Source organism: Crocodylus siamensis, chromosome 12, assembly GCF_052110815.1.
Source record: "Crocodylus siamensis isolate JL-2025a chromosome 12, ASM5211081v1, whole genome shotgun sequence".
Taxonomy (NCBI): Eukaryota; Metazoa; Chordata; order Crocodylia; family Crocodylidae; genus Crocodylus; species Crocodylus siamensis.
This window is the reverse complement of record NC_143406.1, coordinates 432040-454076: the sequence shown is the minus strand read 5'-3', so window position 1 is coordinate 454076 and position 22037 is coordinate 432040. Positions and strand designations below refer to the sequence as shown.

General features: G+C 49.1%; 2 protein-coding genes across 4 annotated transcripts in view; both read right to left on the bottom strand.

Annotated features, from left to right (window-relative positions):
- Positions 1 to 1600: 1600 nt before the first annotated feature.
- PPIH (peptidylprolyl isomerase H) lies at positions 1601 to 8353 on the bottom strand. Its single transcript, XM_090023995.1, has 10 exons — positions 8253 to 8353; positions 8087 to 8151; positions 6885 to 6908; positions 6570 to 6614; positions 6094 to 6136; positions 5255 to 5347; positions 4803 to 4890; positions 4148 to 4188; positions 2640 to 2730; positions 1601 to 1774 (listed from the first exon to the last, which is right to left on the bottom strand). Exons 1-9 carry the CDS (start codon positions 8316 to 8318, stop codon positions 2662 to 2664), a joined length of 534 nt encoding a protein of 177 aa, XP_089880121.1. The 5' UTR covers positions 8319 to 8353; the 3' UTR covers positions 1601 to 1774; positions 2640 to 2661.
- A 102-nt stretch (positions 8354 to 8455) lies between these two features.
- The window catches only part of CCDC30 (coiled-coil domain containing 30), a 38286-nt gene continuing 24704 nt past the window's right edge, over positions 8456 to 22037 (bottom strand). For 2 of the 3 annotated variants that reach the window (XM_090023986.1, XM_090023988.1), the window contains 10 exons: positions 21261 to 21437; positions 20320 to 20529; positions 18731 to 18888; positions 15692 to 15857; positions 15077 to 15198; positions 13888 to 14029; positions 12567 to 12703; positions 11907 to 12021; positions 10132 to 10199; positions 8456 to 9534 (listed from right to left, as the gene is read on the bottom strand). In XM_090023986.1, coding sequence (XP_089880112.1) covers positions 9321 to 9534; positions 10132 to 10199; positions 11907 to 12021; positions 12567 to 12703; positions 13888 to 14029; positions 15077 to 15198; positions 15692 to 15857; positions 18731 to 18888; positions 20320 to 20529; positions 21261 to 21437 — 1509 coding nt within the window. In that variant the 3' untranslated portion in view covers positions 8456 to 9320. The remainder of the gene's footprint in view (positions 9535 to 10131; positions 10200 to 11906; positions 12022 to 12566; positions 12704 to 13887; positions 14030 to 15076; positions 15199 to 15691; positions 15858 to 18730; positions 18889 to 20319; positions 20530 to 21260; positions 21438 to 22037) is intronic. The other variant, XM_090023987.1, reaches the window with a different exon arrangement.

The window sequence follows — 22037 nt, the reverse complement described above, 5'->3', positions numbered from 1 at the left end:
ACAAACCCAGAGCGGAAACAAAGTTAATAACTTATCTCTGCATGCTGCAACCTGCAGTGCTCCTGCTCCGTGGGGATCTGGGCCAGGCTGTGCCCCCAGCCCCACACTCAGGCTTGTTACCTCCTTTTGCCCCCTCCCCCACTTTTCAGTCACTTGACTGGGCTCACTGGTCACAAGGCGCAGGTGCTACCAGTCGTCCCAGTCCGCAGACTGGGCCCAGCAACCCTCAACTCTGCTGCAACCACACAGGCGCTACACTCCCACATTAGCTACTCACAGCCCCGCCTGCCAGCTGCACCCCCCCTGCCCTCTGTAGCGGGGGCTAGGGGTCCCGTTACACACGCCACCCCTTTATGAGATGACTGGAGCAGGCCTCTGCCACTGTCCTTTGCAACAGTTGAGGGGATGGAGCAGACCACTAGGGCAAGACCTCTCCCAGTGTCCTGGCCGCCAGGAAGAAGGTGGAGCATGCAGAGGGCCGAGAAATGTGCAGGTGTGGGGGGCAGCTGTTAAAAATAATTTTCTGCTAGAAATAATGGGTGTGACAGGTAACATAATACAACTTCTTACACCACTGTGGCCCTGATGTCCAAAGAGCCCTGAAATGCGCTCTCGGTTCATTTAGGGCACAGGAACTAGTTTTCTGAATGTGTCTCTAAGGGTCTTGTTTTCTATGGACTCTTCCATGCCCTGAGAGAGCCTCTAAGCATTGCGACAGAGTTAATTTCTCATTTCCCTCCTGTTCTCTAGTGTCACAAATATTTTATTAATACAAAGCCTCTAGGGGAGGAAGGTACGTTCAGTCCCGTCCCCTGCTGTTGCAGGGACTCTTATCATGCAACCTGGTTCATCAGTTTATATCAAACTCCATCTTAAGTCTGGTTTTTTTGCCCCTCCGGTCCTCTCTAAGAACGAGGACCCCTTTCCTTACCCAGCTGAGAGCAATGACAGCTGCTGAGTACCTGACAAACCTGTGGGAGCCTGGTATTTTTCCAAGTCTTGCCTCCAGCCTATTTGTATTGTGTCTGAAGTGTGTGGCACGCACAATGCTGAGATACGTGCCATCAGAACTTTCAAATAACTTGCATGACCTCTGCCCTTTTCAGTGCTCATAATCATAGCAAACTCACACTCATAAAATCTTCACACCTCGCCTCATCTCTTCCCTAGTCATCTAAACGCAGGGAGTGGCAAGAGTGAAACAAGTGCCTCAAAATGGCCCTGGTAATTCCCTGGACCCCGGCCAGCACAGCCTGCACGGCATATCTTTGATTCTGTTCACGAAGAACTGAGTTTGGCTCCTTATTGCAGGGCTAGTGGACCCATATCAGACTGCATGGTGCTCTAACAGCTTGCAGCAGCCAGTGAAGGTGCAGGCATGAGGCAGCTCTGCCATCTCCCTTCCGACTCTTCCCACACTACACCCCTCCCAGGTAAGCTGGAGGCAGGAGGGCAGTTGGTGCAGGAGCTATCTGTACCAGCGAGGCGCACACCTGCGCAAGAAGAACTTGCCTTAGGAAGCCTCTGGCTACACAAAGATTCTGTTGCCTTCAGGACAGGAAAGCTCAACCCTGACTATTCTAACTGAACACACTGCACGCACATTTATCAAAAGGCTTTATTTACATCTGGGACTTTTTCTTTAAAAAAAAAAAAAAAAGTTGTAGACCTGGAATATCTGAAATGCCTGTGAAGTGGCAACAGCACAGCTGTAACCTGCAGGATTAGGCTGAGGCAGCTGCAAAGACGGGTGATGTGGGAACAGTGACCAGACCTGGAGTGGACAAGGAACAAGAGCAGTTACAGGAACAGGCGCAGCAAGGAGAATGCACAAAAGTCAGTGCCACATTATCTGAGCTCACCAAACAAAGCTGAGGGTAAGAAAAAGAAACTGCACTAGTAACCCAAGGCCTACTTACACCCAACACTGCTGTGTAGCAATATAGGATCACCCAGACACTTTGCAGGCCCCTGTGAAGATGAGGGTCTGTGCAGTGTGTGAGGGTATATGGAGCTGCAAGGAACCTCCAAGGTGCTCCACCTGTTTGCTGCAGCTTTTATTCCAAGGCTACTGCTTTGCCAGTCAGCTACCTGGGAGCACAGCAGAGATCCAGCTAGTTGGAGAAGCAGTGCCCTTAGAAGTACAAAAAAAAAAAAAAAAAAAAAATGCTGAGCAGCTTGTCTGACATTCAGCAGGCTACAAAGTACCCAGATGCAATGATTCAGGTCTTACTACACCCAAGGCAGACTGGATCACAATGGTATCTAATTCGACCTAATGGTAGGTTAGGACAATGATACTGGCTGCATTAAGAACAGGTGATGTAATGTGGCAATAACTGGGCCCTTCGGTGGGCTTCACCGCCCTCATTTCAAGTGTTTCAGCTCCATGGCACTCAGCTCAGGCAGCGAGTCTCACACCTGCCCTGAATTAGGAAGTGCAACAATTGCTGCTCAGGCTTCTAGGTTTACTTGCCTCTTCTATGCAGCATGAAACATTTTGCTCTTCTGAAATTTGGCAGAACCTCAAATCACTAAGGCCCACATGAAAGAATCCAAGACAGTAACAGATGGTTTTCCATCACTGTCTCCTCTCAGAAGACTTCTTCAGACAAGTTGATGAAGAACAACAGACCTACCAAGACTTCTGCTTTCACCGCTCTACATTTCACCACACTGCGAGATCACTACAGGCAGTTTGGGTTTGTTATTTGGACCAGTTGGTACATTCTGGGGGTGAGAAAACAGAAAATTCACAGTTACAATATATAAATACCCAACAAGTTAGCAAAAGTCACCAGCTGCTTTGAGGGTTAAGAGACATCCATGCTAACTGAGCCTCAGGAACACGGCAACCTGCTTGTGGACTGTGGATGCCTCCTGACTGCTGCTCTTTCGTTATGAGAATGGCTTGGAAACTTCTGCGAGCCCAGCTGACTCCCTGATCTGCAGAGCTGAGATGCACAGGGAAGACCCTGAACAGTTGGCAGTGAACCAAGCGAGGTGCAGAAAAGAAACGTGGGACTTCCATCGATAATCAGTATGTTTCATACCACTTGAGATTTCTGACTCTAGACTTGTAACAATACTAATAATAAAAGCAAACAGTGAAAAAATATCCCATGTTTGTATTGCAGGCAGAGTGACAGACTGGGGTTGGGAGGGGGCGGGGGGAAAGCGGGGCACAAGAGGCAGGTCCAGGAGTCAGACAGCAGAACCCGTCACTCTGCACTTGGAGCATTGCTCTTTGAGAGCCTGTCTTTCCTTCCTCTCATCTGCCCATTACTGTCCCACAAAAGAGATGTGCAGTAATCCTTCAACTGATGCTCTGGAAGGCACTGCTGATGATAAGCGCTGCAAGGGGAATTTCATCCTACTTATCTCGCCAGGGTTATAATTGCACTTCACCTGTCAAGACGGTTTTCTTAAAAGAGCCAGTGAGAAAGGAATAATGTCCTACAATGAAGACAAGAGCAAGGCTTTAAGTGGAGCTGCTGTCAGTTCTGTACTTCCTCTCCCATAACTGCATTCTCTGCTGACTGCTTACAACGGTCCCACAAGACAAACTCCGCTGTGGCTCAGCGGTGGGCCCCACAGTCTGCACTCAGGCACCCGGAGGGAGAGCACAATGCTCCCGGGTTCTTCATCTATCTCTTCATGTAAACTCACATGTCTGTCAACTAGGCATTTGAAACATGCAGCCACAATTCACCAGAGGCTCATGTATCTGCAGGACTGGGAAGTCCTTTGGAAACATTGTGTTTTCATTATTAAAAGCACTGATTATCTTTCAATGGACGACCTTTACTAATCTGTCAGCCCCTGAATGTTGCTTCTGTGAGATGTCAATGTATTCTCCCTCATACACCTGCTCTGAGACAATTGACAGAGCAACCTGTTGATCAAGCTTCCAGAAAGAACTCAAGGCACTGCAGCAAATTCATCAGAACATGTTTCCCACTGGCATAAAGCCACGTGTGCATTTCGGAAGCAACTCTGCGAGATGGATTAAACCATGGCAGGGCTGCAAGGAATTCCTCATCACTACCATTAAGCACTTTCATACACAAGTGGTGGGAGGGGATGTGAAGCCTTTTGAAGCAATGACTTGGCAGGGCATTCACAGAGGAATGCAACTTAAACTTACTTCAATTTTTCTCATGACCAGGAGCCCATCGATGATTTTACCTGCAAGGGAAAGAACAGGTTTGAAGTACTTTTCCACCTTTTCTGTACCCCCAACCTGCCATGAACAATGAAACATTTCTCCAATTTCTCAGGCCCTTGAGATTACACTGTGTCTGGACACGGTTCTCTCTCCAAGCATTATTTTTGCCCCACAAATGTACTTACACCACTTACTAAACGGGACCTTGGGATGCGTTATGGATCACTGAGCCCATAAACTCAGCTTCAACCATTCCAGATATGGAGTTAGGGTCTGTCTCTTAGAGTGGCAGTGTTCAACTTTCCCAGAAGGTGGGGCATGCATGGATGCAGGGACCTTAACTCATACCCCTCTCCCACTGACTATGAGAAATAGCACAGAATACATCTCCAGCAGGGGCACTGTTTGGTTATGTGCAAAAGTTACCAATTTTGATGTTTATGTTGCACCTACAGGACCTAATAAGGAGTGAGGCCTTACCATGAGGATGCAATACACATAGCTCCCCAGCTCCCACCTTCTCTTCCGCTACCAAGCCTCCATTACCTGGCTGATTTGTTACTGGTTTCAAAGCCGAAATGAGCTGAAGGCAATTTCTACCCTACTGCAATGTCATTAATGAGAGACTACTCACCAAACACAACATGTTTCCCATCTAGCCAGTCACATTTGGAGCATGTGATGAAGAACTGACACCCATTTGTACTTGGACCACTGTTTGCCTAATTTAAAACGCAAATACACATGCACATGTTAGTGAACTGAACATTTCCAGCCTGGAGAAGCCCGGGTACTTCAAACAAGAGTGCAATCACTCCAGCTGACCTGCACTAGAAATGTTTATCATAGGAATTAACATCTACCTCCACAGGGCCGGATTTGTAACTAGATACTCCACTAAACAGACCACTGGGCCAGCACATCAGTCTCTATATTGCTACTTATGCAGTTTTAGGCTGCTGGTGATGTTTCTATAAAACAAACCATGGAGGTGAGAGCAAGGAAATAACTGGTAAATCTCAAAGACGGTGGGTGGAAGATGCAGAAACCTTTCTAGTCTTACTACCTTGGCCATCTTATACTTACCATAGACAAGAGTCCAGGAGCAGAGTGTTTGAGTTTGAAGTTTTCATCTGCAAAGGGACCTCGGTATATACTAGCCACCCCAGTGCCATCTCCCTGTATGAGGAGGGAGGCAATTATCAATCCCACCTCAAAAAAAGCATGTTTTTAAAATACTTCCAACAGAAAAGCACTTTATTAACCAGAACTAAGGTTGAGGCTGTATTTTCATTGAGAAAAAAAAACAGTGTTAAAAAGAACACTAGAAATGAAAACATCTGAACATTGTTGAGCCTGGAAACCAGAAGTCAGCATTCCACCCTAATTCGTCATTTGATCCTCATCCCCCTTCCTCGCGTTAGTTTGTCACAGACCGACCCCCCAGGCCAGGTGAAACCACAGGACAAGAACAGACATGGTGCGAGGGAAGCAGGTAGATTCTAGACCTCCAAGATCCACCAGATGAAGCTACAGATGAGAGTTCAGGCTACATGTTCCACAGAAAACAGATAGGAAAGGCAAGGATGGCTCTTGGGTTAGAAGAATGAGGGATGGCAAGTGAGGGAGGAGCCTGCCAGAGGTTGAAGCTGGCAGAGAAGCTGCAGAGTGGGGGTACGGGGGGCTTTGGCATTGCCAGAGTCTATTCCATGGGTCTGACCAGGTATTCCTCCCCCTTTGCTGAAAGGGCTTCGGGGCTCCAGCCACCTCCTTCCCCCGTCAGTGCCCTTTCGCTCTTTCCTCATCTTTCATTTACATATCTTCACTCACTAAGCAACACGTCCCAAAAAAAAAGTTAAACAGTTAAATACAGCCCCATGGAAAGAACCACCAGGAAAGAAAATGAACAAACTCTTAATACCTACGTTTACAAAGTCGCCTCCCTGGATCATGAAATCCTTTATCACCCTGAAAAGTAATTAAGAACAAAGTTAATGACTGCATCTCTGTGAAACATCTTCCCACAAAGTTTAGTATGTCCGAAACGACAGAGAAACAGCCCACGCCACAATAAAATGCACCTAGTGACTAGGTGATGGACTCGACATGGGATGACCTTTTACTTTGGAGAAAGACTGGACAGTGCTGCCTGTGCATTGGGTGATAAGCACCGAGAAGAATATTCTTTTTATCTGCCGAGTACAAGAGAGAGTGGCCCACACTGACTACAGAGGCAAAGACTGTAGATGCAGGGCAGAGACTTTAGAAAGAAAACACTATTCAGGCCTCCAATCCCTCCATGACTATAGGATGCCTCCTACTTTAGGGACTGCTTTCAAAACTGGGCATCAGGCTGTGTCTAGGTCACCGCGCTATTTTGAACAAGAGGAAATTGACTTACCGGTGGAAAGTGCTCCCTTTGTAGCCTATAGGGACACCATCTTTCCTACAGCAAAAGACAAGGAAATACCACTGCAGGGCACTGCTCATCACAGCATAAAGACTTCCAGTCATTTTAGGACCCCAGAATCCCATGTGCTGTACTGACAGCTTCCCCCTGCCCCCCGTGCCTGGGAAGGCTATTAAGCACCTTGCAGCAACACAGTCATTCAGAAAGCAAGGAGATGGAAACAAAGATCATCAGATTGCTCTGCTTTCTGGTCATTAAACACCTCAATATGCTGCTTAAAAGGAGTGGTGCATTGATTCCACATACCTGAATTCACCTGTGCAAAACTGCCTGGAAAGAGGGAAAAAAAAAAAAGAGAGCAGAACATGAGTCACCTGAAAGAGGTATTTGAATCCAAACCAAATCACTGCTGCTCTGACTACTTTACTGAAGAGGGGTAGAGGGCACTTCCCTTCTGAGGAGCAAATGACACTGCTAACAGCAGGCACAGGAGGCAGCAGCAACTACTAACTTTCCGCCCCAAAGGGCTGTTTCTGGGCATCAGGCTGGATCAGATGTTTGATACTGAGAATGGAACGAGCCAAAAAATGTGGACTGGGGTATCACTCCCAAGAGATCTATAGTGGGAAGGGGACTCTTGGGGGGCTGGGACGTCCCATCGATAATGGAGTGGCGGGCACCTTCTCATCAGAGACAGGCCAACCAAGTCATTAAGCTGCCGCTCCTCTGAGGCACATTTGGGCCTGGGCCACAGAGGTTCGGAATGACCCTAAGAAATGCGGCCAGCCACCCCCCGAGGGTGGCCAAGCGCATGTTTCTGATGACTGTGGAAAGCCGCCTCGGCCGGAGGCCCTGGACCGACCGAGCCTGGCTAATCTGGCATCACAGCCACAGGACCGAGCTTTGCTTTGTTTGCTCAGGGGGTTGCCTGCTGCAAGCAGGCGAGGAGAAGTCCGCTGCCTGCGAGATGCCAAAGGAGGCGCCGCAGTAAGGCTGGTCTGCTGGGGCCGTTCCCACCGGCGTCAGGCTCTTCACGAGTCTCTCCGCATGGCGCCAGGCTGGGGATTGCTCGGGTAGGTGCAGAGCGCTCCCTGTGCCCGGCGCCGGGGATCTCCTATCCAGACCAAAGCAGCGTCGGCCCTCGAACAGGAGGAACGCAAGAGGTTACGCGGAGCCAGCTCCAGACAAGAGGCGCTTCCCCGGCGCCGCGCTCTGGTCTCACAGGCCTCGGACTGCTCCCGCAGCGGGAGGCTCCTGCCCCGCGGGCGCAGCTGGGCCCCCCCTCCGGGTCCGAGACCCGTGTCGGGAAACGAGCTCCACGGCGCAGCTCGACCCCGCTCGTCACGAGCCGGCCACGGCACCGTGTCCGCGGCGACGTCTCCCCCAAGCACCACCGCGGGTTCGCGCGCGGCGCTCGGCTGACTGCGGGGAAACACGGGAGCGAGGCGCGTGCGCGCGGGGCCGGGGCCCCTGGCCGGGCGCGGCGGTCCCGGACCCGCCCCCCGTACCTGAAGTTCTCGGCCGTCTTAGGCACCACGTCGGCGAACAGCTCGATCTTCATGCGGCCCACCTCCTGCGGGGCGAGGCGGGGTGAGGCGCCAGCTCCGCCCGCACCGCCTCCCCACCCGCCTCCTGCGGGCCGAGGCTTCAGCACCGCCCGCCCGCCCGCCGTACCTGCCCGCCGATGGTGACATCGAAGAAAACGACCGGGTTGTTGGGGTTGGAGGCCAGCACCGACATGACGCCCCCGGAACCGGAAACGCAGCGGCGACTTCCGCCCGGAAGTCCCCTGCCCTAGGGAGCATGCTCGGGAGCTGCCGCCTCCATGGGCAGGGCCGCGGCCACGTGCTGCGAGAGCAGGCGGACTGCAAGGGGCGGGAGCGGAAGGCGGAGCAGTAGGTCCGGCCGGAGCGAGCGACAGATCGGACGGGGAGCAGCAAGCTGAGGCAGGGGAGGGTTCGGGGCCTGAAAGAAAGCCCCCCGCCAGCAGACGGCAGTGCCGAGCTGCCCAGCCCGTGGAGGCTGAGCCGGGCGGGCGGAGCCTGGCCTGTCCCCGCAGGAGCCGCTGCCCGAGCAGGGTCGCGGGCTGCCGGGCTCAGGGACACTTGCCCACAGCTACTCCAGCCAGGCTGCCGGGCGGGCAGGAAGAGCGGGCCTGGAGCTGCAGCTCCGCGAGCCCATCCCTGCCTGTGCAAGCAGCCACTCGCTCAGCTGCTCTCTGCCCCTGCCCCTGCCTCTGCCCCTGGCCCAGGGCTGCTGGGCGGCCGGAGCGGCTGCCACCGCCACGCCGGAGGCCGGGAGTGAGGAGGGGGACGATCCGTCCTGCCTGCCTGCAGTCCCGTAGTTGTGCACTTCGGTGCTTAAAACCTGCGCGGATCTGGCCCCAGTGTGGAAGGAAACGGACGCTTGGGCCTGGAGCCGTGGCTCACTTCTGCTTCAGAAAACCCTGTAGAATCTCTCTGGACCTCACCGAGAACGAGTGTTAAACAGAGAAAAAACATTTTTAAAAATAACATTTTAATGAATTACTTTATGTTTTTAAAAAAAATCTGACATATTTGGGACAAGATGTTGAGCTGGGCAAACAGCTGAAAAATAGTCACCGAATAATTTAGTTGAGAAGTGTCACAAAATCCATGTAATACGTTATTTGGCAAATGCTCCTCTCACTTCCTTGTGACCAGTGGCAAGGGAGTTCAGTTCCTGCAATCCACAGAGAGCTCAGCTCCTTGCCAGAGGGACTTAGACATCATCACAGCAGAAACTTGGACTCCCTTCCTGCGTCTGGAGGCTGGCGGTGTCTCCAGGGGACACCACGTTCAGGTAGCCGATCTCAGAAGGTTGAGATGGCGATAAGGAAGACGAGGACTTTCGGCTTTCAGCACCTTCGTTGCACTTGGTTTCTTGAATGGCTCTCAGCACGCTGAGTGAGTCTGGCGGCCCTGCTGCTGAGAAGCTGCAAAAGAATTTCCACCCCTAGTTCACTTTGCAAACAGCATCTCTAGCTGTGTCCTCACGTGGGCCCACCACCGCAATACCCGAGTGCCGCACGGTCTTAGTGTTGCTACCCCTGGAAGCGGGTAAAGGTCTAACATAGAGACAGGCTAAACCCCAGATCCTCAAGGGCATTCAGCTGCCTTCCTCCCAAGGAGTCTAATGACCATTCAGATCCATTAACTGCCCCCTTCTGTTGGCGAGTTCCTAGACTAATCGCAAGGTCTGTCGTGCACCCAGCACTCCCTCGCTGCAGCAATAACTACTAGTGCTCAGTTGTGCTGCTGCAGCGCTTACAGGCCCAGTCAAAGATCGAGCACTATCGAGCTCGGGGCCGTGCAGTCACAGCCCCACAGGACTCGCAAACTAAAGGAGGCAGCAGCTAGTAGACACTGGTTAGCTCCACCCCTCCATCCTACTGTATGACCAAAGACATGAGGGAATAAAATAAAGGGTGAAACTTGTGTCTTGAAAATAGGAATCCATGGCTTCCCTATTCCCCACTGTTGACAGGACCTGCTATTAGTAAGCAGACTTGGTGCCTTTTTACTCACAGTACCTTGTGTTTGGAAGTGGCAACATTTTACTTAGCAGCTGGCATTCAGAGAAGCCAACGCTCCTCAAGTCCTAGGAAAAGAAGCAGAACAATAATCAACTGATAAAAGGTGGGGAGGGCATGCTCAAGGCAATAAACACGTTGCAAACAAACCGGAGAGGAAAGGGATATTTTCACGCAGTATTTAGAGACAGGAAACTTGGGATCTCAGATGCACGGGAGAAAATTCCAAGAAAAGAGACAGCATGGAGGAAGTTTGTGTGCAGAGGGTTGGTTGGGTGTTTGTAAATGAAAGAGAATGGCTAGTTTCTAAAGGACCAGAAAAACAACCCAGAACAAGAGCCCCATGAGCAAGTGACATTGATGGGAATACTGCCATCAACTAGCACTGCTTCGGTTAGAGAACTATTTCAAACTGGAAGCCCTAAGAAGTGGCAGTCTAGATAGCCCTCGGTGCCCTTGGGAGAATGTGTAGACTGAGAGTGGGTTCAGCCACTGCTTTCTGGATGGGAGCACCACACCATTGCTCCCCCTAATCACTAGCCATCCCACACCGTGGCTATCACTTCCACATTCATTTGCCTAAAGTTAAGTACATTTAGACACTTAGACAAGGTTTTCCAAAGGATCAGGTGGGTGTTGGACATTCAAGTTCCACCAATTTACAAATCAAAAAGCCCAGTTTTAAATAAGTGGCTTGACTGTCAGAGGTTCTGAATGCTGAGAGGTGCCTGGTACCCTGGCAAACGGGGGCCTGTTGTTCAGTGCCTGGCTATGAATTGAGGCTCCGAAGCTATGGCCATGGCTGATTACTCAGTTCTGGAGTCACGCGGAAAAAATGGAGACATCATTTCAGGTTGACCCTAAACAGTTCTGATGAAACAAGTGTCTGAAGAAGGTTCCATTTTGGCTAAAACAAAACATTTTGTTTGATCCAAAACAGTCTTTTGTTTCAGTTAATCCAAAACAGCATTAAATTTGGTCTCTACAGATCATTTTGAAGCAAAATGTTTCATTTCAAGAATGACAAAACACTTCAACATCTCAAATGTTCTGGGTTTTTTCAGCCCAAACTATTCCAGACATTGCCTCAATCCACAGTTGTTTTTTTGTCAAATAAACTTTTCATTTTAGATGTCCCTGGGCACCCCTGTTTGATATTTTTGGCTCACTTGTGAAGGTATCTAAAATTACCCACTTTTTACAAAGTTTGTGTGGTTCCAGACCTTCCCCATCATTCAGATATTTTTAACAACTGAAGAACAAAAAAAAGATCAAAGGTGAAAACCAAAACCTTTGTCACTGCAAAAAATGGCCTAATAACCCAACGGATGGGGGGATGGCTGGCCTCAGCATCCCAGGAATGAAACAGCCCTTCACGTCTAGGCTGCTGGCTCCAAGTCAGCTACTCAAGCAACAAGATCCCTGCAACCCACCATGCATTTGGTGTCCTTCATGAAATGAGCTGATGGGCCTCAGTCCAATCCCCATGGGATGGAGACACTAATAACATACATTATAGCAGCTCGAGCAGGAAATCCAAAGGCAGTGAGCCTTGTTTTGTAAAGATCTCAGCACGCAGTAACTCCTATTGAAGACCGGACACAATTAGGGGTACTGCTTGCTCTGGAAAATCATAGTAAAAAAGTTACTCAGGACTCCAGTGAAGTTCCTTCCAGCTTAAAGCTGGGGTATATTGGTAGGAGACTGATGGGGGAAATTGCTCTGATGCACCTACATGGGGGAGAAGGTACCAAAAGGCGGCACATCCATCTTACCTCTATGCCATGACTCTGAATGTTTCTCAGAGCCCGCTCCAGACCCCCAACCTGGTTGGAGAGCTGTATGGTGCTTTCCTGCAGTCGCTTGTTTTCTTTGTCCAGGAACTGCACTCTGCGAAGGTCACACACACACACACACACACACACAGCAGTTTATTTCCCGCACATGAACCTTTGCTTCTAACAGCTTGATGTTTTCAGAGGGGCATTTGCTCTCAGCCTCTCTACACAGAAAGGACTCGGGTAAATTCTCTGAGCCTATTGACCCCACAAGACACGTGCTGCAGGTTCCACGCCTCACCAGGGCCAAGCCCATTCCAGGTGAAGTGGCCTTGACTACAGGAGGTTAGATGAACACCTTGCCGGGGTCGTTTGACCCCAGTACTCTTTCCTGCCATGGCAGGGGGTCGGACTAGATGACCTACTCAGGTCCCTTCCGACCCGACCAACTATGAAACACCCGTTAGTTAGCCTGAGCCATTGTTGTGTTACTCCCGGTTTACTCCGCACACAGAACAAGGGTTTCATTAGTTACGTGGGGAATAGCACGGTAGAACACAGACCCATGAGACGAACTTCAGCCCTCCCGGTTTGAACTCTGGTCTAGGTTGCCAAGCTAAAACTGCTCTTTCTCCAAAGTGAGATAATTAACGGTACCTGCTCTGAATTGTGGAAATTATCCGCTTGTTGTTCCGACCAACTTCTTCCTGCTCATTAAGCTGCTGTAGGAGTTTTCTGTTTTCCTGGAGCAAACGGTCATTCTCTGTGGTGACCTGCTTGATCAATGCATGTTCCTGTGTGTAAGGAAACATAAGGTAATAACAACAGCAAAAGCACCTAACTCCTACCTGCAGCTTTTCATCTCTAAGTCTCAGAGAACTTTACAGAGGAGATAAGCATCAAAGATGTTCAGTGCTACTTCATATATATTGTATTTGATGTCACACTTCCTAGAAAAGCCTTTTTGTCACATGCTGACAATGCTACGTAAGGGTTGAGAAACAGTAACTTTTTAAGATGCAGTTTGATAGTTTATGAGAGATTGGATGTTGTGGTTGGCTGTCATGGCAGGACTGGACTTTCCTTTGGCAGAGGATTTCCTTTCCTGTCCAATATCTAAGTTTGACAGGTGACAAAAGCACTTGTGACCACCAAAACTGTATGTAAGGCATCAAGCATCGCCCCATAAGAACCCGTTCCCCAGGGATCCTGTGTGTATGCAGAACAGGGCAAATGAATGCAGAAAGCCTCAATCTCAACAGGCCAGGACATTAATTCCAGAACTTTTCCTGTACCTGGGCACTGGCAGTTAAGGAAGACCCCAAATAAAGAAAGAAACTCTATGTATGTGGACTTTTGGGTTTTTGAAATTAATGGATCTCATTTACTTAAAATAACAATCTAAGATACAAAATAGATACATTAACACCATGGGCCAAATCCATTCCTGGTGGAACTGCAGTGTTCCCAGCAGGGACGATGATGCCAGAAATAAACATGATTCTAAGTGTTGGATAATTTATCAGTTAAACTTCTCTATCGCATGAGCGTGCTGCCCGGCCCAGGAGTGCTACGACAAACCCACTGCATGGCAGGGGAACAGCGAGCACAAGGAAAGCTCCTGAAAAACCACTCACCCCTGCTCCTGCTTTAGACAATTCACTTGTGTTGGAAACCGTTTGCCCCACAGAGGACTGGAGCTTTCACCTCTCTGACGGAAGAAGCTGGTTATTAAAAGTTATTTATACACAACAGGCTCTGCTGTGTATTTATACCCAACTTAGCTCCCCGTGCTGTCTTCAAGATCCTAGGACTCCGTGTGAGAGCAGTGTGCATCGCCGGGAGCCCTAACGCCTCTCCAAGCAGTTGTGCCAAGGCAAGCTCCTGCAGCGTGCATGACCCTGACTGCTTCAGGACAGCCTCCCCTTTAGGAAGGGCACGCACTGAGGATCCTGCTCTGTGTGGAAAGCCCTCTCACCTTTCCTGTTTGGCTCCTTGAAAGCAAAATGTCACCTTCAAGCTGTTTGATCTTCACATCTCTTTGTTTCACCTCATGAACAAATGTCTCCTTGGCTCTCTGGAGCTTGGCCTTGTGACGGAGCTGCCTCTCATTGTGCTTCCTGGGAAGGTGAAGATGCGAATATCAGCCTGTGACGGTGCTCAGCAGATCTCTGCATTTCACGAACACAATGTTTGGAGCCTAGTGTTTGTTCAGATCGTCACATAGCACATATGGAGATCATAGGCACGTAGGGGTGAAGGGAGACGAACATTAGTTAATGAGAATACAGTGCTGTTGTCAGCCAATCTCATGTGTTGGGGGGTAAGGGGGAGGAGGTGTTGCTTGCCAGCCCAAGCAAGTGTTGCGTGACCATCTGAATATACCGATACTGATATTTTTCAAGTATAGTGTCTTCCAAGAAGGCCAAAAGCAACAATTTCCCCAAAACTGCTCAAACCTCAACAATTCTTTTAGCAGCATCAGACTATAGATATCCAGAAGAGAAACAAGCCCTTTGAGGTCTGTTAGCTCAGATAGGTGCCAGTACCCTGAGGTGGGTTTTAATACTGGTGGGAGAGGAGCCCACAAACTTTCTAAACTGCCATTTCCCACAAATCCAAAGTCCAAAGAAGAGTAATGAGGTTCTGGAGCGTGCATCTCATGGCCAGTCCTTCCCATCTGGTGTTAAACAAAAAAAGCTCTGACTTTTGTCAATCAGAAACTAGGATATGAGGCGGGGCACTGGCCTTTCTAAACAGCAGTTCTTAAAACAGCCCCATTTGGTCCTTTCTCCACAGAACAGCCAGGCAAAAGCAAAGAAGTGAAATAAACTTTTTCCCATGAGGAGAGAAAACAACGAAAAGCCTGGACTGGTGTCCTGGGCTGAGAGGACACTCCCCTGCCTGAGTGGACAGCTGCTTTCTTTACCATCTTCACCTCCTGGACAGAAAAACTCAAAATGAAGTGATAGCAGAAGCGTGATATTTGATACAAGCAATTCTGTTGGGAGGTGTCATGCTGAAGCAGGTCTTTCAATGCTAAAAGCATTTTACATGAGACACTCTGAAGGTGACAGAATAATCCTTTCCAGTATCACCCCCAGGGTGTAAAGAGCAGCTGCTGTGCAACCGTGTTTCTCAGTGGTCCCTACTGCTTTGGTAGTTACCTGACGTACAAATCTAGCTGCTTCAAGAGACGATCGTATTCCTCATGGAGAGTTTCTTTCTCTTGCTGCAGCACTGACAGCTGCTCTGAAAGCTTCTTACTGCTTTTTTGACAAAGGAGAAGCTGAAAAGCAGATATATATTTTAAATTGTTTGTTAAATTGTAAGAAATGAAAATGCCCTTTCAGCCTGCTTTTGAACAGAAAGGGGCTCTGCCCTCAAAAGCTGCTCTACAGTAACACCTAACTTTTGCCCTCAAGATGGAGCAAGCAGTAATCAGCCCATGGAATAATAGCAGCCCATCTTTGGTGTCACCTCCTTTCCAGGGAAACTGCCCTTCCTAAGACCACAGAGGTGTCTGCCTCCTTGTAGTGAGGTGAGACGGGACCTGGGAAGTATCCCTGGAGAGGAAAGAGGGAGGTGATGCATCTCTGTAGTCACTACCTCCTGCTCAGATGCCCATGTAAAAAGCACGATGCTCATTAAAGAACAAGTTTCCTTCTCCTGCTCTACTGCCATGCCCCACTCATTGCTGGACTTCTACCTATAATAAGCCATCTGTGACAATAACTTGCCCCTTCCTGAGCACAGCCCCAGTGCTGTGACTTGCACCTTACCTCGGTGAGCGCTGTTTTCTTCTCATCCTCCAGCACCCGCAGCTGCACCTCCTGCTGTTGAAACCTGCCCTGCAGCTCAGCGCGAGTCTTGGCCAGTGATGTTTCTGTCTCACGCGAGTGCCGGAGCTGCTGCTGCAGCTCCTCCGCATGCTGATCCAGGAGCTTCCTGTAAGCATGTCAGGACAATGAGCAACAGCAGCACTGCATGGAGCTCAAGATAAGAAGAGTTAAGTTAGTCAGGCCTGCTCCACATCCTATTTCAACATCAGTTTATGTGGGTGAGGAAGGGATGTGCCTTTTTATTGACAGTTACTTCACTGCTGGCTTCGCACCCAGACAGAACCCTTATTTGGGAGAACCACCTTTAGGCTGGCTGAACTGTGGCTACACAGGGGAACATTTCACCTCTGCTGAAGCAGGGAAAGTCTGAGGGCATGCAAGGCTGATTGCATAAGCTAAGCTTCTCAGAAGGTCTGTGGTCACTGAAACCAAATCGGAATGAAAATGAACGGATAATGACCAAACGTATGAACTACAAAGGCAGCGTCCTATTTCCCTTTGTGCACCCCACAGGGCACTTCCCAGCTGTGCAGGCACAGGGTTTGGCACTTAGACGCAGCTGGCGATCACACTCTGTGGTAGTCTAGACACACAAACACTGTGCTCTGTAGGCTGCCCTGTGGCTGGGGGGGTGGGGTACAGGCACTGCTCTGTGCGCCTCTCTGTGAGTGGCTAAGCAACAACCAGTGTTGTTGGAGACTGGAAAAGGAGGGCCCATTTGCATTTTAGCCCCACAGCTGACTGATAAGAGCACTAGCCTAGGAAATAGGAGGCCCATGTCTTAGACCCCCTTTCACCCCCACGGGGTTTGGACCGATCTGCCTCTGACTTCCCAAGAATGCTCAGACCACAGGTATTATCCTGGCCCCTCTCCAGCCCTCCCCCTGGTGCTGGGGCCCTGGGCTGCCAAGATGGGAAGATATATGAGGCCAGGGGGAGGGTAACAAGGTAGAGTGTGTGGCTCAGTGAGACCACTGCTGCTCTGGAAAGGGGGAGCCCTGGCTTCTTGCCTGGACCCCTATTCCTGAAGGGGGAGAAACATCCCCCCACACTGCCTTCCCTCCATTTTACCCACAGATTATCGCATGCAAGTTGCAGGGTCTCAGCTTTGAAAGAAGTGCAGGAGAGAGATGGCTCAACTTCCCCTGGGAGAGAGAGGCCTAGAACCTGGGTCTCCTGATTCCTGGGTGAGAGACATGGGAGGATTCTCCCACCTACGGGCTTATGCTCAGGTACACACGCCTGGAGCCACATGCCTGCCTGGCCAGAGCACAGCCTACTGTGCAGACTCAGTAGCTGTGTGGTCACCTAACATACTGCACTTGTAACAGGATCACGAACTACAGAAGTGCCAAAACCCACAATGACATGGTTGGGGTTCTGGCCCAAATCTTTGGGTTTTCCCTCCTGCACATTATGCCATCCATGGACTTGGAGAGTTTGTGGATGGAGGAAATTAAAACGCCATTTTAGTCCATCTTCACCTTGAAGCACCAGCAGTAGCAGCACATACACCTGTAGTGGGCACATTTCAAAAGATCCCTCCCACTCTAGGGATATTAGCCATTCTAGCCACATTCTCCACTAGAGGTACAGGAAACACCTCCAAAACCATCAGGTTCTTTAGGATCAGACTGACCTTGTCGATCTAATCTGTGCCTCTGGCATTGTATGACACTTTGGGCAAAGCTCTCCCCACTCTGTGGCTCTGTTTCTCCTACCACCTGCTGCCTGCCATGGTTGTGTTTTTTTTTGACAAAGATCGATTTGTATTCTGGGTTTGTACAGCACCTAGTACGATTGGACCCTGATCTTCATGGGGGCTTTCTGATACTATAGTACATCATGGCCATAACACATCATAAGATCCCAGTGTGACCAAATTCTAGCAGTGACCAGGAAGGTGTTTTGCTGCGTTGTGTCTACCAGGTCATCTCGGTAGTTCTCTCTCACATGAACAATTCTATCCACCCTTTCGTCCTCTAACAACACTACACCCAATGGGAGCACATCAAACCTCTTCCAACAAGCTGTTCTGAAGGAGTCGGTCACTCAGAGAGGGGAACATCTTCACTTTACATCTTTGTCACTGTTGCTAAGCAAGCTGCAAGCACACGGGACACTAACTCCAGCCCCAAAGCCTCAGTGTTCAGTGTCTGTGAGGTCAGCCAGGCACCTTCTTATCACAGAGGATTAAGAGCTGTTTGAGATACCCTTTGGATTTTGTTGTTTCCAAACAACATGCATGTCTCCAAGATCCTGGACAGGCCTGAGCCCTGCTGCATTGCTCTATATTCAGGAGCAGCTGGAGTATAACCCTTGTCCACTTTCACTTGGTGGCTATTTGCTAGCATGGATGGGATTGCTTCATGTGCCCTTCCTGATGTGATCTATACCCACGAGGCAAGGGGCAGGATTTCTCACTGGAGGATCTGACATCCCTGCTGGATGTTGCTGTGTGCCAAGGTGTCTGAGATAACCAGGGATCACTGAAGTTAAAAGGCACCCAGTCTACTTGGTAGGAAGATTCTCCAAGCTGGGTGGTGGCAGACTGGATATTCTGGGAAGTCTTTGCTGCTTGGGACTGCCCTTGGGGAGCTCTCTGGTGTGCTTTGCAAACATACCATGTGACACTCAGCAGGGCCCGGGAGCACAGCTCCAAGCTCCTTTGCTTACCTGCAGAAACATGGGGGTTGACCATGATGCACTCATCCCCTTACCTGTGCTCCCCACACAGTGAAGTCCCCGCAAATATTTCTATAGCACCCGCCACCACAGTACAACGATAATCCAGATTCCTTTGGTACTAGAGGGCAAGGGGACCTCCAAGCTGACACTTGCTAACACTTCAGCAGTAAGGCAGCCCTCCTCCTGTGCAGGGCAGGACACAGTGTGGCTGGACGTGTTAGGGTGTTGGCATTGCACTGGAGTATCAAGGGCCTGGCCACTGCCAACACGACATGTTCTGGGGCCTGTTACCTTTTCCACTGCTCTTCCTGGAGCTGGCGCTGCAGCTGAGCTTCACCTTCTCTGGCCTCTTTCACTTCCTCCTCCAGCTGCTTCCTTCCCAACACGTGGGTTTCCGCGAGGCAGAGCTGGTGCTGAGACTCCTTCAGTTTCTGCTGTAGCTCCAAAATCTTAAGTAAAATGGTGGCAAATTAAACACACAGTAAATGACCCCAGCAGTAACTGAGGGCTCCTGCCAGTCAGCTGAAAAACAGAGCTGGGTCTCCACTGAACTGAAGGACTAGATACTCCCCCCTGCCCCTGCAGGTCCCTCCACCTTCCGATGCTGCTGGGCCAAAGTATTTAGATGTACGGCCCTGCTGCCTCTGCTACCTGCTGGAATGGTTTCCTACCTCTGCTCTGATGCAGGCAGACCGGACAAGCACCTCTTTCAGCCTCCAGCCTCCATCTCTACCACTCCAGCCATGCAGAGCGCACTTTCTCCTTGGGTCTTTAGACTGCCAAGCTTAGATTCACTCCATGCCCAGATCCTCTTTAGCCAACAACAAGCTCTGCACCTCTCACCCTATAACCACTGGTCAAGCTGCTCCTTTTTGCATCTGTGGGCTTCTGCTCCCAGCACCATTCTGTGTTACTGTGGGTGGACACCTGGTCAACTATGAATGAGGGCAGGTCACTCAGTGAATGTCGGTGGCTGACACGCTGGGTGACTTGGTAAATTGACTGAGGGTGAGGGGGAGAGATGAGATGATTCTCTGGAAATAAGTAGGGATGAGAGCTAACTCCTGAAAGGCCACAGTCCTGGAGAGCTGGCAGTGCCTGCAGGCAAGAGCCCACAACAGCTCCATTTTAAATCCTTGGGCACTTTTACCCAGGAGCACTCTAATTAAAGCAGCACAGCATCTTGTGCATCAGCATCCCCATGCTTCAAAATGATGGTGGGGGGTGCTTGATCTAAAGATTGTTCGAAGAACTTCAGTTCAAGTGCTCCCACTGCCATTTTGAAGCATGGGGATACTTATACACGAGATGCAGGAGGCTGCTGGAGCACAGTAATTGCCATACTCCAGCAGACTCGATTAATCGAGTCTGCTCTGATGTGCTGTAATTACAGCATGTCAGAGCAGCCTCTGTGCTCATGTACAGGCATCCCTGGTTTTCACATGCTTTATATTCGTCACCCTTCAGGCTCAAATGGTCAGGGTGGATCTCTTCCAAAGTGACTTTTTTGTGGGCTGAGGGAATGCAGCAAAAATAGCCTAATACTGTGGAGCAGGAAGGGAAAATCCACTTTCCTCACTCAAATGGAAGAATTTGCAATTTTTTTACCCAAGACTTACTTTACTCTAGTTTAAATTTCATTTCATTCAGATCTTCTGAATTTCAGAAGCAAGGCCTTATTTTTCACATTTGCATACTGATTTTAATTATGTAACAACTGAACATTCAGTAACAACCCCAGAGCAAAACAAATCAGCAAAAACTACCAAAACACACATCCGGGTCCTAAAGCACAAACTGCAGGTATCAATTGAAAGTGCTGCAGCATATGGCTGTTGAGGGCTGACACAATATGAACAGGGGCTAGGTTGTAGGTTTACCTTTTTCTCCATGTCAGCAGCTCTAGATTTCTCCAGTGCAAGCTTCTCCTGCAGGCTGCTCTGCTGCTTAGAGGTTTGAGAGTGCTTCAGCACCTCGAGTTCAAGTTCCCTGAACTTCTGCTGGCTATGCTCACACTGCACTGTGAGAGAAGAGCACGTTTTGGTTGAGTCAGACAACTTCAGCTGGGTTTGTCTCAGTTCAGCTTGAACCTAAATTGGACATGAAAGAAAATAGTAGAATTTAGCCCTCACTTCCTTGCCTACCTATGCTTCAGCTAACATGGGATGAATGGAGAAATGGTGGTGGGGTTGCTGGACAACCCAGAATAGTAAAAAATAAAACAAATGAGCAAACGCTTATTTGTGCTGAGCCAGCACTCGCCACATCCAGTCCCAGAGGAAGCACATTCCTCCAGAGTTGGGCTTCCACAGGTTTAACACAAATCTTTGAAGAAACAATAATGCAATAATGGAGTGGGAAAAATATGCAAATGAATGGCACGAGCTGACATCTGGTCAGATAAATGCGCATGTATGAGACTAGGCATAGCCTGCCATGGGGTCAGCATCCAAGACGTCTCATGGCTCACAAGACTTAAGCCCTGCAGGTATACTGGGTGCTATCTCTGTTCTTCAGACAGTCTCCAGGATGCACATACTAGTCATTATGTCCCTATGAGTAAGGAGCAAGCAAATTTTGAAGAATAAATCGAGATTTCTAATCCCAGATATTGTGCTAAATTCTGTGAGGCCTGATTTTCACCGACTTGCCTGAGCGAAGTAAACAGGCCTTCGTATAAATGAGAATCTGGCATAGTAATCCCCAAAATGAGCAAATTTGCATTTGGCCCTTCTTCTTTGAGTTTGGAATGAAGCTTTTGTATGTCTCCAAGTGAGAATGACCTCGGAGCCGTTAGCACTGCAGCAGTTAGTGCCAGTACCTTGGCGATTTCCTGTTGGAGCAAGGTGTTATGGTTCTTTATGTCCAAGTTTTTCTCCCTTTCATATCTTAGCTCCTTCTCAGCAGAGCTGCACAAATTCTGAACTCTATGGAAATCTTGTCTCAGTTGCTGCATTTCCTCTTGATGCTGCTGTAAGAGTCTCTCTCCAGACAGATACTATATTAATTAGGAAAAATACATAACAAGGAAGGGCAAGTTAGCACAAAGGAGAATTGTTTGTTTAAAAAAAATCCTGTTTAAGAGGAGATATAGACACAACAAAAAACAGACAATCCCCCCACTCCATTAACAAACAGAAAAATGGAAAAGTCGGTAACTATGAATACAAACCAGCAATTAGGAAATGCAGACAAGAGAACAGGGAAGTCAAAAGTATCAGTGAAAAATTCTTAGTCGGTATGATTAATTAAGAGTGAGTTTTTAAAATATATCAGGAATAAATAAATAAGGAGGGAATAAATAAAATCTGAGCAATGGCACGGGAACATAAGCACTGGACTGGAAGGACACAATGTCACCAAGCCCAGTCCCCTGGATTTGCTGGCAATCCACACCATACAATCCTGTTCATGAACAGGATCGTTAACTGATCAAGCTCCATCTTAGAACTTTACAGTGAGAGACTAAAAACAACCTCAATCTAGTTAGGTTATCCAAATCAATACCGAATGGAAAAAAGGTATCTTCCTGCAAGAAGATAGGTGAATAAGACTGATACATCACCTTATTAGGGGCATCTCTCCCAGAAAACTAGAC

Coding starts and splice junctions, on each gene's coding strand:
- PPIH (XM_090023995.1), bottom strand. CDS start 8,318: ATGTCGGTGCTGGCCTCCAACCCCAACAACCCGGTCGTTTTCTTCGAT. Junction 4,189..4,802: donor TGGGAAACATGTTGTGTTTG/GTGAGTAGTCTC, acceptor TTTCCCTTGCAG/GTAAAATCATCGATGGGCTC. Junction 2,731..4,147: donor TGGTCATGAGAAAAATTGAA/GTAAGTTTAAGT, acceptor TCTCACCCCCAG/AATGTACCAACTGGTCCAAA.